Source organism: Trachurus japonicus, chromosome 19 (genome assembly GCF_045865225.1).
Source record: "Trachurus japonicus isolate A0001 chromosome 19, Traja_1.0".
In the NCBI taxonomy this organism is placed as follows: domain Eukaryota; kingdom Metazoa; phylum Chordata; class Actinopteri; order Carangiformes; family Carangidae; genus Trachurus; species Trachurus japonicus.
In genome coordinates, this window is record NC_140925.1 from 16,713,595 (window position 1) to 16,730,931 (window position 17,337).

The 17,337-nt window shown below is 42.5% G+C and overlaps 1 protein-coding gene across 11 annotated transcripts in view; it reads left to right on the forward strand.

Annotated features, from left to right (window-relative positions):
• Positions 1 to 17,337, forward strand: part of ryr2a (ryanodine receptor 2a (cardiac)) — a 152,411-nt gene that overhangs the window by 93,447 nt on the left and 41,627 nt on the right. For 7 of the 11 annotated variants that reach the window (XM_085761346.1, XM_085761349.1, XM_085761350.1 and 4 more), the window contains 28 exons: positions 285 to 388; positions 572 to 655; positions 790 to 949; positions 1,298 to 1,445; positions 1,652 to 1,755; positions 2,430 to 2,534; positions 2,674 to 2,848; positions 3,274 to 3,482; positions 3,720 to 3,908; positions 4,531 to 4,676; positions 4,793 to 4,907; positions 5,220 to 5,380; positions 6,155 to 6,314; positions 6,411 to 6,497; positions 7,536 to 7,667; positions 7,998 to 8,092; positions 8,284 to 8,459; positions 10,677 to 11,335; positions 12,462 to 12,662; positions 13,266 to 13,371; positions 13,530 to 13,673; positions 13,996 to 14,123; positions 14,593 to 14,738; positions 15,245 to 15,359; positions 15,468 to 15,600; positions 16,155 to 16,258; positions 16,761 to 16,896; positions 17,016 to 17,202. In XM_085761346.1, coding sequence (XP_085617472.1) covers positions 285 to 388; positions 572 to 655; positions 790 to 949; positions 1,298 to 1,445; positions 1,652 to 1,755; positions 2,430 to 2,534; positions 2,674 to 2,848; positions 3,274 to 3,482; positions 3,720 to 3,908; positions 4,531 to 4,676; positions 4,793 to 4,907; positions 5,220 to 5,380; positions 6,155 to 6,314; positions 6,411 to 6,497; positions 7,536 to 7,667; positions 7,998 to 8,092; positions 8,284 to 8,459; positions 10,677 to 11,335; positions 12,462 to 12,662; positions 13,266 to 13,371; positions 13,530 to 13,673; positions 13,996 to 14,123; positions 14,593 to 14,738; positions 15,245 to 15,359; positions 15,468 to 15,600; positions 16,155 to 16,258; positions 16,761 to 16,896; positions 17,016 to 17,202 — 4,409 coding nt within the window. The remainder of the gene's footprint in view (positions 1 to 284; positions 389 to 571; positions 656 to 789; positions 950 to 1,297; positions 1,446 to 1,651; positions 1,756 to 2,429; positions 2,535 to 2,673; positions 2,849 to 3,273; positions 3,483 to 3,719; positions 3,909 to 4,530; positions 4,677 to 4,792; positions 4,908 to 5,219; positions 5,381 to 6,154; positions 6,315 to 6,410; positions 6,498 to 7,535; positions 7,668 to 7,997; positions 8,093 to 8,283; positions 8,460 to 10,676; positions 11,336 to 12,461; positions 12,663 to 13,265; positions 13,372 to 13,529; positions 13,674 to 13,995; positions 14,124 to 14,592; positions 14,739 to 15,244; positions 15,360 to 15,467; positions 15,601 to 16,154; positions 16,259 to 16,760; positions 16,897 to 17,015; positions 17,203 to 17,337) is intronic. The other 4 variants (XM_085761348.1, XM_085761352.1, XM_085761355.1 and 1 more) reach the window with 2 other exon arrangements.

Here is a 17,337-nt window from a genome sequence, read left to right on the forward strand (position 1 = left end):
AGAGCTTTAACTGAACTCAGTATCTCAACTCAAGGTCATTATTTCTTTCTTTAGATTCAGTTTAAAGCACAGTCTGACTTCAACTGATTTGTGTTGCACAGGAGGGTCCAGGTAAAAGGTCCAGTCTGGAGCTGGGCCTGGCCATGATACATGACATCCCAAAAAGTCAATACTGAAACCAGTGAAAGTACATAACATTAAACCTGGATAGAACGCCTACTCTTGTTTTCCCTGTCCTGAGGTCATAGCCCTGAACCCCTTGTTTCTATGTGTGTGTGTATCAGGTGCGAGACGATAACAAGCGGCAGCACCCCTGCCTGGTGGAGTTCTCCAAACTTCCTGAACAAGAGCGAAGCTACAACCTACAGATGTCTCTGGAGACTCTTAAGTAATGCATCAGTGTAGTGAGCAACATAAGTTGTGATACTTAGATCCAATATTGCCTTGTTCCACCACGGACCCAAATGAGTGTTCATTCTGTGAATTATCAACCTTTCTTTTCTCAGACTCACTCACTTTGCAAGTTGTGATTGTGATGGCACAGTGATGTGTGTGTTTGTGTGTGTTACAGAACCCTCCTAGCCTTGGGTTGCCATGTTGGCCTCGCAGATGAACACGCTGTGGAGAAAGTCAAGAGCATGAAACTGTCACCAACGTAAGTCACCCTAAGGCATGGGTGGGGAGCAGGAGGACACTCGTGATGTTATGATACAGTGATGAAAAGGGACATTTCATAAGATGATTCAGCAGTCTAGCTAACAATTCAGTGCCTCAACTCTATCTGTGCAGCTATGAGTTGTCCGGTGGTTATAAACCTGCTCCTCTGGACCTGAATCACATCAAACTGACCTCCACCCAGGAAGCCATGGTGGACAAACTGGCTGAGAACGCTCATAACGTCTGGGCAAGAGATCGCATCCTCCAGGGCTGGACCTATGGCATCCAACAGGTAGGAAACTACAACACACACTGGTCAATACTGAGCACTGTGCATGAGTTTGTTTATGTCCTGACAGCGGGAGATGGTTTAGGTTAGTGTTTTCTATATTTCTGAATGTCATTTATTTGTTGGGGACCTGTTGGGGACATTTTAATGGATTGGCTGGTCTGCTTCACAGGTGCTTCTCCTCTGCCTTCAGTCTCTAGCTGCCCTATATATAATGATTATTTGTTAATTTATAATGTACCTGAAAAAGCGAGTGGTGGTAAAGTGGGAGGGGCAAGCACTGTTTGACTTTCTTGACACACCACTGTAGGTCTACAGAATAATTGTTATTCTTTTTTTCCTCTCTGTTAGGATGTGAAGAGTCGTAGAAACCCTCGACTGGTCCCCTACATTTTGCTGGATGAGAGAACCAAAAAATCCAACAAAGACAGTCTGAGAGAGGCCGTAAGGACTCTGCTGGGATATGGGTACAACCTGGAAGCTCCTGACCAGGACCATGGTATGGTGCCACTGTCTTTATCCATTGCATCCTTTCATTTAATGAATTGTTATTGTTAGGATTTTTCAATGTTTTATATCATATGTTTGGACAAGACTGTCCACTTAATGTACAACACAGAACAACATATTTTATGTTTTTTGTCCATAAGATTGTTCATTAGATGGCTTTCTGTCCTCTTGTCCCTCCCTGCCTGTCTCATTCAGCAACTCAATCTGACCTCAACAACATGTCTGCTGAGAGGTTCCGCATTTTCAGAGCAGAGAAAACCTACTGTGTTAATGCTGGAAAGTGGTACTTTGAGCTGGAGGTAAGTTAGAAGGAATAGCTTAGTTGTAAATTAGTATCCAACAAATGCTGTCTATGTATTTATCTTCTAGTGCCTTTGGTTCAGTACCTGTTGATCTGAGCATGTCAGTTTAAAGAGTTTTCACAGTTACCTATTCTCAGCTGTACAATAAAGGGGTTTTCTGCCTCAAAATGACTGGGTTTCATTCAGGAGGATTATATTTGACAGATTATCCCTCATCCAGTACCTTTTACCTTCAAATGGTAAATACAACCCATAAAATGCATATTTCCACTGGCCAAAAAGTGATTGTGGCCCCTTCCTTGTAAGTTTAAGGGGTGTTCTGCCTCAAAAAATGACTGGGTTTCATTCAATATTTGACAGATTATACCTCACCCAGTCCCTTTTACCTGTTCAAATACCTTCAAATTGCCAATACAATACAGTCATGTTAGGACTGTTTAATCCAGATGAATATATTAACAGGGCAATAGCCCTTTAACAGGCTGTGCACACTCCCATGGACGGAAATCGGTTTTTGGAAGCACTTCTGTGTATGACAGCATAGCACACCAATGTAAATAAATGTGGTTACAATTCCACATAATGATCTATAGACTCAAAGTAGAATTAGCTTGTTTAGTGCCACAAATGGCAGGCTGCTGGATATGAACCTGTTCCCTCCTCTCCTCCAGGTGCTGACAGCAGGAGAGATGAGGGTGGGCTGGGCCAGGCCAGGATGCCTTCCAGACCTGGAGTTGGGATCTGATGACCAGGCCTTTGTCTTTGATGGATTCAAGGTGTCTGGAGTTTTCTTTGCTAATGCAGTCCACACATCCAAATTAATGAATGTCAGAACTTCTTCTGTTCTTGTGTTTTAATGTTGGCAAAATCAGTCATCAGAGATTTTCGCTGTGTTTTTTATTTGTTCTTACACAGGTCCAGCGCTGGCACCAGGGCAATGAGCATTTTGGGCGTGCCTGGCAGACGGGTGACGTGGTGGGATGCATGGTGGATCTGAATGAGCACACCATGATGTTCACACTCAATGGAGAAGTGCTGCTGGATGATTCTGGCTCAGAACTGGCCTTCAAGGACTTTGAGACTGGTGAAGGTCAGGGCTGCGTCACTGATGACACCAACAGCTCCACACACACACTAAATTAAATCACACTTATCACATCACAGTTGGAGTCCGGAAAATTCTCCAAACCACTTGGAGTAAATCAAGCAAAGTACATTACAGAACAAGAAGGTCACAACCTGCTGATTAGAGATGAAACACTCATGATCACATTGAGTCTTTTTGAAGACATTCATGCAGTTTCAATCAGCAGGTGCTTTATAACATTTGATTTTCAAAATCAGCTGTGATAGTTTAAGCATGAATCTATTTATCTCTTCTTACTTTGTATCCACTGATTCACACAGTTTTTCATTGATGCAGAAACGGAATGTGAAGTCTTTTTTTTAACTGACCAGCCAGGTACAGAAGTAATACACAAAAGTCTTAGTGTTTGATTTCTTCTTGTGTCCCAGGTTTTATTCCTGTGTGCAGTCTGGGTGTGTGTCAGGTGGGGAGGATGAACTTCGGTAAAGACGTCAGCACTCTGAAGTACTTCACAATCTGCGGCCTTCAGGAAGGCTACGAGCCATTTGCTGTCAACATGAACCGAGATGTAACTATGTGGCTCAGCAAGAGGCTACCTCAGTTTGTACCAGTCCCCCACAACCACCAGCACATAGAGGTGAGGACCATCACCTCTGTACTCACTGAAGACCACGTATGTGTCAATGTGTAATAATAACAAATAATAAATAATAAATAACAATAAATACATTTTATCCAAAATAGTTTATCTATAATAATAGATATTAATAGATAGATAATATAATAATGACTTAACTTAAAACTTGGCTAAAATATCTCTAACAGGTGGAAGAACTGATTGAAACAACAAATGAATATTTTTTTTTCTTTTCAGGTGACAAGAATAGATGGGACAGTGGAGTCGTGTCCATGTCTGAAGGTCACCCAGAGGTCATTTGGTTCTCAGAACAGTTACACTGACATTACCTTCTACAGACTGAGCATGCCCATAGAGTGTTCCGAATCCTTCTCCAGATCCCGGTCTAACGGCAGCCTCTTCTCGCCAAAGAGGGTAACAGATGCTGTGTGTAACACACACACACACAATACACACTCAAATGCAGTCCATCTGTTGTGTAGCCCCAACTGACCAAGTGCTGTTACTGACATGTATGAAATGATTTCCTTTACACTCTGCTGTTGCACAGTATCTCTGTGTTCTGCTGCATTCTGGGTATTTCTATCAATGTCTCACTGCTTAGGTAAATAAGGTATTTATTATCAAGGATATTACCTAGGTTGTTGCACAACATAGTATCTTGGACTTAACCATAACAGTTAGTTAATGGAATCAGTGTGAAATTCAGGTTAAATACAGTAAAATGAAGCTCTGGCCCAGTAACACCAGTTTAATTACAAATATTTTTTTATGAAAAACTTCCCTGTCAGGCAACATGTAATATTTATTCAAATCTCATCAGACTGTTTCTAAATATACAGTGTATCTGCAATTAACCAAAAGAATGTGCTGTGAAATCAGTGGAGTTTGTTTCCCCTGAGCTGTGTGAACAGGCTACTGCCTGTTACTGGAAAGTTCACTAACTTCTCATATTCACCTTTAAAACATACTGTAACAGCAATGTCGGGTATATTTCTGAGAATATGGGTGGTGTGGTGTGTTTGTGTTTGGTGTTTCTGTTCTACAGGAGCTGGAGGACTTTGAAACGGTATCAGACTTTGAGGTCTTGATGAAGTCATCTCATGGTCACAATGGTCCCAATGGACCCGAGAGAGATGAATTCAACAACCACAAAGATTATAACCAGGAGAAGCCATCCAAGCTCAAACAACGGTGAACCCTCTGCCTCCTCATATAAAGAGTATTCACTCATTAGAAGTGTACATTTATCTACTGACCCTGTTTTTCATTGCCATGTTGAAAGCTAAACCAGTGATCTGCTCTAACAGATTCATGTTAAAGAGAAACAAACCAGACAACAGCTGCTCCTCATCTGCTCGACTGTCAGAGGAAGTGATAGCTGATGACAGAGATGACTACGAATTTGTCATGCAAGCCTCCACTGTAAGCCAACACACACACAAATTCAAATGCATAGAACACTTTGAAAATTAAACCATTATAAATACAAGACAGTTTGACTAAACACATGGTATTTATAAGTAGAAACAAAGTGCGACAGTTAAATAGAAAAAAACCTTTTTATTTGCAGTTTTCAAGGTGCCTTTTAGCAAATGTTGTTTATCCTCTGCACCTGTTAAAAGTATATATTCGTTAGTGTTTCATAATATGTTGAATTGTAAAGCATTTTGACAAATACACCCAGGGACAGTCTGGTTGAACTTGACCTGATTGCACCTGTCTCTCTCTGTACAGCACTACTACTCAGTGCGAATCTTCCCTGGTCAGGAGCCCAGCAGTGTGTGGGTAGGATGGGTGACCTCTGACTTCCATCAGTATGACACAAGCTTTGAGCTGCACACGGTCCGAACTGTCACTGTCACCCTGGGAGATGAGAAAGGCAAAGTTCATGAGAGGTGAGGATTCTCCTATAAATGCATAGAAGCATGCAAAATACAACGTATTACTATTCACCTCAGCTATTGAAGCCATAGTATTGTTCACAGGTCGTTTTAATGAGCCCCACTGGTTCCTTATGACTCAGCATTTTGCTGTTTATGCTGGAGACGTTAGATTAGAGCTCATTAATCCTTTGCTTCACACCCTCTTTTCCCTTTACTATTTTAGAAAAAAAGACAAAAATCAGCAGCTTAGGTTTAAGTCACCATGAAACAAAAGCTGCTGAAAAATAATCTGCCCATGTAAAATGTACTGTAGACATACAAACTGCTTCATCAAGCTATTTTTAATTATTTGTTTCCATCTCCGTTTCGCTAATTACTTGCTATGTTTTCAGATCTGCACCATCCAGCCAGTGAATTCCTGTAACATTTTATTGAGCTTTGATTGTCTCACATCTGTGAGACCAATGGGACCAGTTTAGCTCAGTTTAGTCACCCACCATACTCTGCAGTCCTTATATATCTTCATCCAGCCCATGCGCTTCATGCTGCTGCATGAACCAAAGCAGCAGATTGAGAAGCCTCAAGATCTGAAGATGACTGTGATTTGCTTTTGTTGATATACTGTAATGTTTTCCAGTATAAATGATAGAAACTGTAACTGTGTGTGTTTGTGTGTGCTGTAGTAACAGTTACACGGTGTGTCCTTCAGTTATTATTAGCATTATAGAGCATTATAGAGCACACTAACTGTTAGATGGTGTGTCTGTTTATGTGTGTGTCCTGCAGTATAAAGCGCAGTAACTGCTACATGGTGTGGGCTGGAGAGAGCAGCAGTCCTGGTCAGGGGAGGAACAACAATGGCTTAGAGATTGGCTGTCTGGTCGACACAACAAATGGGCTGTTGACCTTCACTGCCAATGGAAAAGAACTCAGCACATATTACCAGGTAATATTGTTTACAGTTTTTTTGACTCTTTTGCTGTATTGGCTAAATGTGATTTCAACTAGACTTTAATAACCAAGCTCTCGTTTTGCTTGACAGGTGGAGCCTAGTACGAAGCTGTTCCCTGCAGTCTTTGCCAAGGCCACCAGCCCCAATGTCTTCCAATTTGAGTTAGGTAGAATAAAGGTAAGGAAGACACATGTGTACTGTACACACACACACACACACACACACACACACACACACACACACACACACACACACACACACTCTGATTTAGGTGTCATCTAATGCTGGCAGATCCTCTCTGTGCTTGTGTAGAGTGTTGGTATTTTGCAATGCTTTTTTCTGGTAATTTCCTCCCCACTGTTGATCTGCCAGACGACTACTGATATTACTGAATATAATAATGGCCACTCATCAAGAATACAGCTTTTACCTGGATCCCTGCTCAATTTGCTTGCCTGTAGCATCAGTTATACTCACTATACGGGTGCTGGCCTGCTCTGGTTCTCTTCTCATGTCATACGTTGTGTACTGTTGTGTCTATCACAGCCAACCAAACAAGAAGTTCTTCAGTCACTACTTCTTCCCTTTACTCTCTGTCCGCTCTCTGCCCTGTGACCAGCTCATATAAACAGAGCTGGCTCTTTTCCCCTCAGGAGGTTCAGGTCCTTTGAAGTTTATAGTAAAATGCTGCATGTTTTATCAGTCAGTAGTTGCTAGTGTCATTATCTATGCTGGGGCAGCAACACTGTGTCTGCCTTCACTGCAGGGCTGAGAGCTTACCTCACCCAAAGGAAGTGGTTCATGACTGGACTTCCTGAATTATCATTTATTAGTAACTATTATGTATAGCTTGTGTTAGTGACATAAGGATGACCATCATATTACAGGTCAGCACAGTTATCCCTGCTTTGAAGAAACAGTCAGCCCTCTGGTCCTCTGGACTGTTAAAAATTATATTTACATGACTCATAAAGCACTCTTAATTGCCTGTAGGTGTGACTGTAAGTGTGTCAGGTTGTTTGTTTCTACTGTATATCAGCCCTGTGATGATCTTGCAATGTGTCCAGGGTGTATCCTGCTCTCGCCTTATATCAGCTGGGATTGGCTCCAGCCTGCCTGCTGCTCTGCATGGTTGGATGGGTGGATGGATGATGCGTTGAAATATTCCTCTCCTAACCTAATCTAACCTTATGACATGTCTCTATTTTCTGTCAGAACGTGATGCCTCTGTCAGCTGGTCTGTTTAAGAGTGAAAAGAAAAACCTGGTTCCTCAGTGTCCTCCACGGCTTCATGTCCAGTTTCTTACTCCTGTTTTATGGAGTCGTGTTCCAAATCACTTCCTAAAGGTAAAACTATTTACAGGAGGATTGTTGGTTGAGTTTAGTAAAATACACTGTACACATGTTATAAAAGCTGACAGCTATCAATAGACAGATTATATTCTGGTCACTTTTCATGTCCATCTTTAAAGTGACTTCCTGACTGTATTTCCTAATTCCCTATGCATGATCAGTTGATGGGTGCTATGTAAAAAGTTTGGATATGATGCTGGGCATCTGATATTAGCAGCATGGTGATCTGTCTGCTGGACCTAACCGTGAAAATAACAATAACAGGAAATAACACAAAGTGTCATGTGTACTGTTTGTGAAGTGCTAACAGATATTTTTATTTAGGTGTCAGCATCCAGAGTGAATGACAGACATGGCTGGCTGGTCCAGTGTGGTGAACCCCTGCAGTTCATGTCTTTGCACATACCTGAGGAGAACAGGTGGTGTATCTACAGCTGCTTATACACACACACACACACACACACACACACACACACACACACAAACAAACAAACACATACATTCACTGTGTAATGATATTTATGTTCCTACACTCAATAATAACAAAACAAACACCTTTTCCTCCTCCTGCCCTCTGGTTTTTCATGCAGTCTCTCTCTGTGTTGTCCAGGTCGGTCGATATCCTGGAGCTGTCAGAGCAGAGGGATCTATTAAAGTTTCACTACCATACCCTCAGACTGTACTCTGCAATCTGTGCTCTGGGAAACAACCGGGTGGCACATGCCCTCTGCTCCCATGTAGACGAAGCACAACTGCTGCAGGCTATAGAGAATAAGTACATGCCAGGTAACACACACATCATTTAGAAAGAATAACTGCATGCAAAGTAACAGCCAGAAGATACCTGTATCATACATCCTCTGATGCACCACGACAGATCATCAGTGAGGGAACACTGGGTCAGAGGGTGGTTTGGGTTTTACAACATTTTGCATCCTTGTTGGATAATGCAGCTGGGTTGATCTGACCCCAGCTTCTATCTCAGTCGCACTTGACATGGCACCTTCTCCTTCAGTCACAGCCATTTCAAGACCCTCTGTGCTGGCTCTGATGTCACTCTTTGTCTTGGCACCTGTGATACCCAGGATATACAGAAGTCTGCAGCTCACTTCTTCAAGCACGGTGCCCTCCACTCTTGCCTCTCACTTCCTCCCTGTGGCCACCACCATCCAGTCTTCCCAGGGAACTGTGAGCACGACCACCTGTCTGGATGTCTCTTACAGCAGCACAATGTCTCGCCTGAGTGCAGTCACCATCTCTGGACTCTGTAAATCAAGCTTGTCAGCCTTTACTGTATCTCCTGGGCTGTAGCAAAGTGCTTCCACTGTGCTGCCCAGTGCCTTCAGAACATGGTCGTGGTGCCAGTGATTGTCACATACTGTAACATTATAAACACAAGATCAGTTCATACCATGAGAAAGGCTGTGGCTGTTCCCAAATCCCTTCTTCGTCACAATTAATATAACAAAGTTAATAGCTTGTCAGTTTAGATTTTACAGACTTATAGATCATCACTGCATTGTGAAGGGTTGTTGTGAGTTGGAAAAACATGTACATTAGTAGAATTACACATTAGATCTGGAAAATGCCAAGTTCATGGGGTAAGATGGTGCACAGAGACCCGAGCGAAGAAAAGATTGGAGGTGCAGGCCACAACACAGTGTCACTACAGTATGCTGAAATTTAAGGGTATCATCGGTAACTTCCCGTTTCTAACATTTGGGGAAATTAAGGGAGAATTGTGGGACATGAGGGTGGACAGGGGAAGAAAAGTTCACTCTCTCCAGGTTATCCAAACATCTCTGAGGTCCGACATAGTCATATAGTCCAAGGCGGCAAATGGGATCATACTGACTGATCAGGTGGTCCTGTGGGAACATTGATGCAGAGAAGTCTTGAAGAGGACGTCCTACAGTCCAACACTACAGACAGAAAAAGTGGTAGGCCTGATTATTTTCAGTTGAGGAATTTCCCTGCACAGTCTGTGTGAAGGACAGTCAGAGCTCTGGGTAATACAGAAAGGTTAAGGAAGACAGCTGCTCGCAGGTTGGGGGAGGAAGCAGACAGAACCTCATGTTGTCTCGTAAAAGGATGGAAAGAGTCAAGATGGACACCAGGAGAAGATGGTCAGTGACTGGCCATCACTGCCAACCCACCAACTGGAGGATGTTGTGGTTCAAGCAAAGTGACTTAAGGTGTTAGCATCTAGATGTACTGTATCCAATAGCTCAAATCCTTTAATTAATTAAAATGAGTAATATCACAATTTAAAATACTAGATCACAACTTCTGCTTACTTACTTATGCTGCTGTTATTGCATGTGTTTCTTCCAACAAATACTGTGTGCAAGAGCCAAATCAAATGTGTGTGAGGCTCTCAATATTTTGTGACTTCCCTACTCTGCCTGTGACTCTTGGCTGCAATCCCAATGGTTCATAGATTTTTTTGAAAGGCTCAATAACTTCCAAAAACAGCTGCTCGCTGTTTTTGACAAAGTTTTCTCAGGCAGGAGGAAATGGAGGCAGTGCATTACTCTATATTTGCTGCTGTATACTGAAGTGAGTATTTGTGGCAGCAGGGTGGTGTGTGTGTGGGACTGAGCCAAAACAAATTACAGTGTGTGTGCTCATGGTGATGAAGAGACATGTCACCAAGAGCAACAGTGTGGCTCGCTGATGTGTTTTTAATAGTTTTTGGAAACAATGGAGCTGTGTGGCTCCAAGGAATCAGATATATCAGCCTGTGATACACAAACAAAGGGTTAGTCTGAGACATTCACTGTTGGTTTGGTTTTGCACATAGGATTTCTTGACAAACATACGCAGATAAGGGATGAAATGTACTCATGCTGAATTGTGCTGCATTATACCGTTGTTTATTATTATTATTATATATTACCACATTAATGGATTATTCCTCTAATTAGTTTATGTGAAAGCAGAATTATAATTCTGTTTGCTGAGCATTATTACATAAGCCTTTTGTGTGTCTCTCACCCGTAGGTTTGCTTCGTGCTGGCTACTACGACCTCCTTATCGACATCCACCTGAGCAGCTACGCCACAGCTCGCCTCATGATGAACAACGAGTACATCGTTCCCATGACAGACGAAACAAAGAGCATCACTCTGTTCCCTGATGAGAAGAAAAAGCATGGCCTGCCAGGCATCGGCCTCAGCACTTCCCTGAGACCCAGAATGCACTTCTCATCTCCAAGCTTTGTCTGTGGCACTGGATCATTGTATCGTAACAATGGAAACAGCGGATCAGGATCAGGAGACTGTTTCCAGTACAGCCCTGAATTTCCCTTAGATATACTGAAAGTCAAAACCATTGAGATGCTGACAGAGGCAGTGCGGGAGGGAAGCATGCACGTTCGGGATCCAATAGGTGGCAGCACTGAGTTTCTCTTTGTCCCACTCATCAAGCTCTTCTACACCATGCTCATCATGGGAGTTTTCCAAAATGGAGACCTGAAGAACATCCTCCGACTGATTGAACCATCCGTGTTCTCTGAAGGGAGAGAAGGACAGGAGGAAATGCACATGGAGCTGGAGATGGTGAAGGAGGTGGAGACTGAGAAAGGAGGGGAGGATGGGGTGAGGAAAATGCCAAAAGAAGGACTGTTGCAGATGAAGCTGCCAGAGCCTGTAAAACTCCAGGTGAGTGTTTGTCAATGCACTTATACTGTACTGTTCTACTGTATTTGCAAATATAGTTTTCAGTATTAGAATACTAAACTCAAAACTTTTCTGGGATTTATATAGGGGACTGCACAGAAGTTCTTTTCTTTCTGAGTGATCTTATGTAAGAGATAACTAAGCTCTTTCCAAAGTTACTAGGAAACAATCTGTAGCATTGTGTTTCTACCATATACTGTATGTATTTAGTCACACATGTGATGTATTGTGTATATAATTAAAATCAGAGAAATGATCAAATCACAGGTAAAAATCATTGGAGCTCTTGAAGTATTTACTGAAAGCTGACGTGCTGCAGGGACAGTGATGAGCATTACAATGACAGCAAGTGACTGGGAGCAGTGCCAAACCAACCTTCTGTCTCACTATGGGTATATAATCTACAGGGTTGCAACTATGTTACTGCACCTTACTTCATGTAATATTGTACTTCTACACAGTGATATGTTAAGTTGTCACCAATATCCACATTGTCAGTGAGTCTATGCTTTGCTTGCATTCCCTCATCTATAAGACCTTGGATACCCTAGCTATGGATGATAGCAGTGGCTCCATCAAGACACACACAGTCATAATAAAAAAGGCTAAACAATAGTAACAATGTGAAGGTTGTAATGGCCTCCAGCATTGCAGTGTCAGTGAGGTTTGGAAAACAACGGTAACACTGGTGTGAGAAACATCACCTTCACACTTCACCATCACTGATCAACAGAGCTATAGGTTGCTATGGCAATGCATAGTAGAGACAACAGACAAACATAAAAAAGTGCTGAATGAGCCCACGGAGTACATATTCAAAAATTCATCAGAGCATCACAAGGCTCAGTCCATCAAGAGACAAACAAAAAACCAACATGTGTCACTTAAAGTAGGACAACCACATGAGTGACACAACAAGCTCTGGAGTTCTGAGGTTGAACCTTATAGGCTAGCCTACTGTGTGCTCAGATATTTAACTGCTCTCAGACTTTCTGACCCTATGGTATTGGAGCCCACACATTTCTCCTCACCTTGTTTTTAAACATTTCAGCACAATATGGAGTTAACCAATTGAATGTGTCTAATCTGTGTGCGTGTGTGTGTGCAGATGTGCCACGTGCTGCAGTATCTGTGTGACTGTCAGGTGCGTCATCGTATCGAGGCAGTGGTGGCCTTCTCTGATGACTTTGTGGCCTGTCTCCAAGACAACCAGCGGTTCCGATACAACGAGGTGATGCTGGCACTCAACATGTCTGCAGCTCTCACTGCCAAGAAGACCAAAGAGTTCAGATCACCTCCACAGGAACAGGTAGGAACACCACTGAAGAACAGCGTGGCTGAGCTGGATGACTGTAAAGTACAGAAGAAAATGGGAAAAAATCATAAAAAATATTGTGTGTAAAGAGTTCATTAGATAAGATTAAGGGGTAAAACAGGAGACCTTAGGTAAGTAGAAGAACAGCAGACCCAAGCTGCATTTTATATTTGTCTATACATGTCATATGTTTGGAACCTGTACCAATAAGCTGTACTGGAAGCAAATACCACCAGCCTGGCTGTGTGGTCATTAGAAGAATCAATCAGGAGCTGAAATCAAGAACCAGTTCTATATAAAAAAAGAATGCTGATATTGAGCTAAAGCCTCTTCCCCAGACACCAGTTACTACCCCCCCTCTCCCATTGCCAGTTTCAGTGTATGAATCATCATGTTGTAACGACTTGGCTGGATCTACTTAAAACCCTACAGTTCTGAGACAAATAAGATCTGTGGAAATGGCCAACACAGAGGTGGAAGCATGTTTCTTACACCCCTTTCCAAACCTTGGAGCAAGTGTGAGGCTGATTACTGTGATGTGATGTCAGAGGTTGCTGTGGATGTATGTAATGAACAGGACTTTTTTTGTCTCTGCAGATTAACATGTTGCTGAACTTTAAGGACGAGAAGCAGGAGTGTCCCTGCCCTGAATACATCCGAGAGCAGCTGCTCGACTTCCATGAAGATCTGATGAAACACTGTGGTAAAGTACCAGTCTAATGTTCAAATGAACTGCAGTGATCAGTTTGTCTTACAGAGAAATTAAGACTAATAGGAAGAATATATTAGATAGATCTGTATAATGCAGTCCCAGTGAAAACGCACAGTATGCACTGTGTACTCATTTCTACTTCCCGTCAGGTATAGAGTTGGATGAGGACAGAAACATAGATGGTGACAGTGACTTCACCATCCGAGGTCGACTAATATCGCTGGTGGAGAAAGTGACTTATCTGAAGAAGAAGATGGCCATCCTGCCGAAAGAGAAGAAAGACAGAAAACCCAGTAAGTCAGACAAACGAACAGACAGACATATATCCTACTCACACACCTATGATATCATCTCTCTCTTTCACTCTCTCAAAAACTGCTTGGGTAAAACAATCAACAAAATGGAGCCACTGTTTCTACAGAGCTTCGCCTTATTCTTCTACAGCTTCTACAATGGTTTAGGTCACCACATTATTTAGTTTAAGTTTGTTTCAACCTTTTTTCACTGTATATGCTATGTACTGTATGAGCTGTCAATGAGTCAGGTGAAAAGCCAACAAATTGAGAGGAAATAAGATTTTCAGATTTCCCAGTCACTGTCTGTGTGTCTGCACAGGTACGTTACAGCAGCTAATATCAGACACGATGGTCCGCTGGGCTCAGGAGTCAGTTATTGAGGATCCAGAGCTCGTCAGAGCCATGTTTGTCCTGCTGCACCGCCAGTATGATGGAATTGGAGGACAGGTTGGTGTGTGTGTGTGTGTGTGTGTGTGTGTGTGTGTGTGTGTGTGTGTGTGTGTGTGTGTGTGTGTGTGTGTGTGTGTGTGTGTGTGTGTGTGTGTGTGTGTGTGTGTGTGTTTGTTTTGATAGAACAAAGATATCCCTCTGTGATGTTACAATATGATAACTGTCACATGTGAGATTTGTGTGGTTTCATCAAAATATCTGTGAAAAAGTTTCCCAAAGTGTTCCATACAACACCACTCAAACCCCCATATCTGTATTAACCATTTATCGTTTAGTGTGAAAATACAGCAATACTTCACATCTAAAGCAGGACATCATACCAATCAGACCTTTACCTGTAGACAAATGTTTTTGTCACTGATGTGATGTTCAGACTTCTGTCACAGACACTTGATTTTCTGATGAGGAGCAGATCAGTCTGACAGCGGCGGTGATGTGTGTTGTCTCCCTCTGTCAATCTGTCAAGGTGCGGGCTCTTCCTAAGACGTACACTATAAATTCAGTTTCCATTGAGGACACCATCAACCTGTTGGCTGCTCTGGGGCAGATCAGATCTCTGCTGAGTGTCCGCATGGGAAGGGAGGAGGAGAAACTAATGATCCGAGGACTAGGGTGAGGACGCACTTATGTGTCATGGTCCTAGGCACAGTTGTATTATACTTTTTTAATTTTTCCTCACTCACTGAAAATATTTCTCTATACTGTCCTGCCTTGCCTATATGCCTATGTACTAGTTGATGCACTGCCCTTGCATAATATATAATTACTAAGTCTGATTTCTATTTCAATCTATAGTTGATGTCAGCGTCAGTGAGGTAGTGGGGTTATATGAGTACATGCATATATCTTAATTGGAAGGTGATTAATCAGTACACACAATACACAACTGAACTATACTTTCTCTGAGTTACAGAATGACTGGAATAGATAATATTCTTATTGTATGCTCCACTTCACCCCAAGCATCTCACTTTGTTAAAACTACATTTGAAGAGTTTGTTAAGACAGACCACAAAAATAATAGTTAATGTTAATCTTGGTACTCATCTGGGTTCTTTCATTGTTGTATACTGTGTATATGGCCAGTGACCTTTGAACTTAACTTTCCTCAACTGTAGTGACATCATGAACAACAAAGTGTTTTACCAGCATCCTAACCTGATGAGGGCTCTGGGGATGCATGAGACTGTCATGGAGGTGATGGTCAATGTGCTCAGTGGAGGAGACTCAAAGGTATGATGCATAGACTTCAATAAAAAAGAAAAATGCTGCAGTTACAATGAGTGAACATTTACTGTATGCTATGTTTGTGTAACATGTCTTTGCATATGTGTTTCACAGGAGATAACCTTTCCTAAGATGGTGGCCAACTGTTGTCGGTTTCTCTGTTATTTCTGTCGGATCAGCCGCCAGAACCAGAAAGCTATGTTTGACCATCTCAGCTACCTGCTGGAGAACAGCAGTGTTGGTCTTGGTGAGTGGATGAATACATTGGTCTGTTGTGCATTTTCCCTTTTCCTCTTCCCTAAAAGCCTGCATAGAGTTCACTTTAACATTTATACCAGCATGTACATGTAACTCCTAAGACATATGTGGGTCCACTAGCTGTAGAGAACAAAAGCAGGCAGAGGGAGAACATGCAAACTCCACTCACAGAGGCCCCAGCCCCTGGTGGGCCAAGGCTCCAGAGCAATAGTTGTACGTCAACCCATGTGTCCATAACAGCAGAGCAAAGAGCAGTCACCCAAACAATGGGTGCATATAACATTGCATTACAAGTCTGCAATGTAATCTGAAACAAAGCTTTGTCCTACATTGCTCACAGACACTAGCTGTTTGAGCAGTGAATATACCAAATGGACTTCTTGTAATCTTATTTGAACCAAAGTAATTATATCTTCTCTTCTCTTCTCTTCTCTTCTCTTCTCTTCTCTTCTCTTCTCTTCTCTTCTCTTCTCTTCTCTTCTCTTCTCTTCTCTTCTCTTCTCTTCTCTTCTCTTCTCTTCTCTTCTCTTCTCTTCTCTTCAGCTTCTCCATCCATGCGAGGCTCTACTCCTCTTGATGTGGCTGCAGCATCAGTCATGGATAACAATGAGCTGGCTCTGGCGTTGAGAGAGCCAGACCTGGAGAAGGTGAAGCTGAGCAACATTTCACACTCACAATAACACAAACAGAAATTGTGGTTGTTTCATTGAAAGAATATGGTGAACATATATCACAGAGCTGAGGAGGATTCACCGTGGTGTCCTAGCCCTCACCTCACTCAGACCAAAAGTACAGTAGATGATGTTTTTGGGTGACAAGTTCTAACTTCTAGGGTCACTGTGCAGAAGTTTCCTTCCAGCCCTGAGCCATTGGTATTGACTTCATAAAGTCAATATATCAGGTCGACTCATACTAATCTAGTTTAATCCACAGTCCTGTAATTTATGGCCCTCATGAAGGTTGTCTGTGCTGCAGTTGAAATGTGTTGTTGAACAAGAATAAACAGCAAAGTGTACAGTATTCCTGCCCTCCATTGTTTACACCTTGCTGTGCAGTTTTTATTCTTAGATTTGAGAAGCTACAAGAAGCCATGTTTATTTTATGATTTGTTATTCAAAACATTTTATGTGTCTTCAACTTCCTCTGCAGGTGGTGCAGTACCTGGCTGGCTGTGGGCTGCAGAGCTGTGCAATGTTGGTGCGTAAAGGATACCCCGACATCGGCTGGAACCCTGTGGAGGGGGAGCGCTACCTCGACTTCCTGCGCTTTGCCGTCTTCTGCAATGGTGACAATTTTGACCGTTTTATAAATCCATAGTTTACCCTTCAAATTATTTTGAACTGAAAATCTCTTTGTCACAGTGCTGTGTGTCTGCTACAAACACCTCTGCTCTACTCTGGTCAGGTGAAAGTGTGGAGGAGAATGCCAACGTTGTCGTGAGGCTTCTGATTCGCCGACCAGAATGCTTTGGCCCTGCTCTCCGGGGTGAGGGCGGTGATGGTTTGCTGGCGGCAATGGAGGAAGCCATTAAGATCTCTCAGGATGCCTCCAGGGATGGCCCATCTCCTACGTCTGAAAGCAGCAGAACGCTGTAAGAATGTAACATCTGTCACGTCTCAATTTCCCCTACTAGAATTAGATGAGGAGATTTCAAGAGCAAAAACATTACGTATTCACAGAGGAGCACAGAATTAAGTCATGAAGCTTGTTACCGAGCCATGCAGAG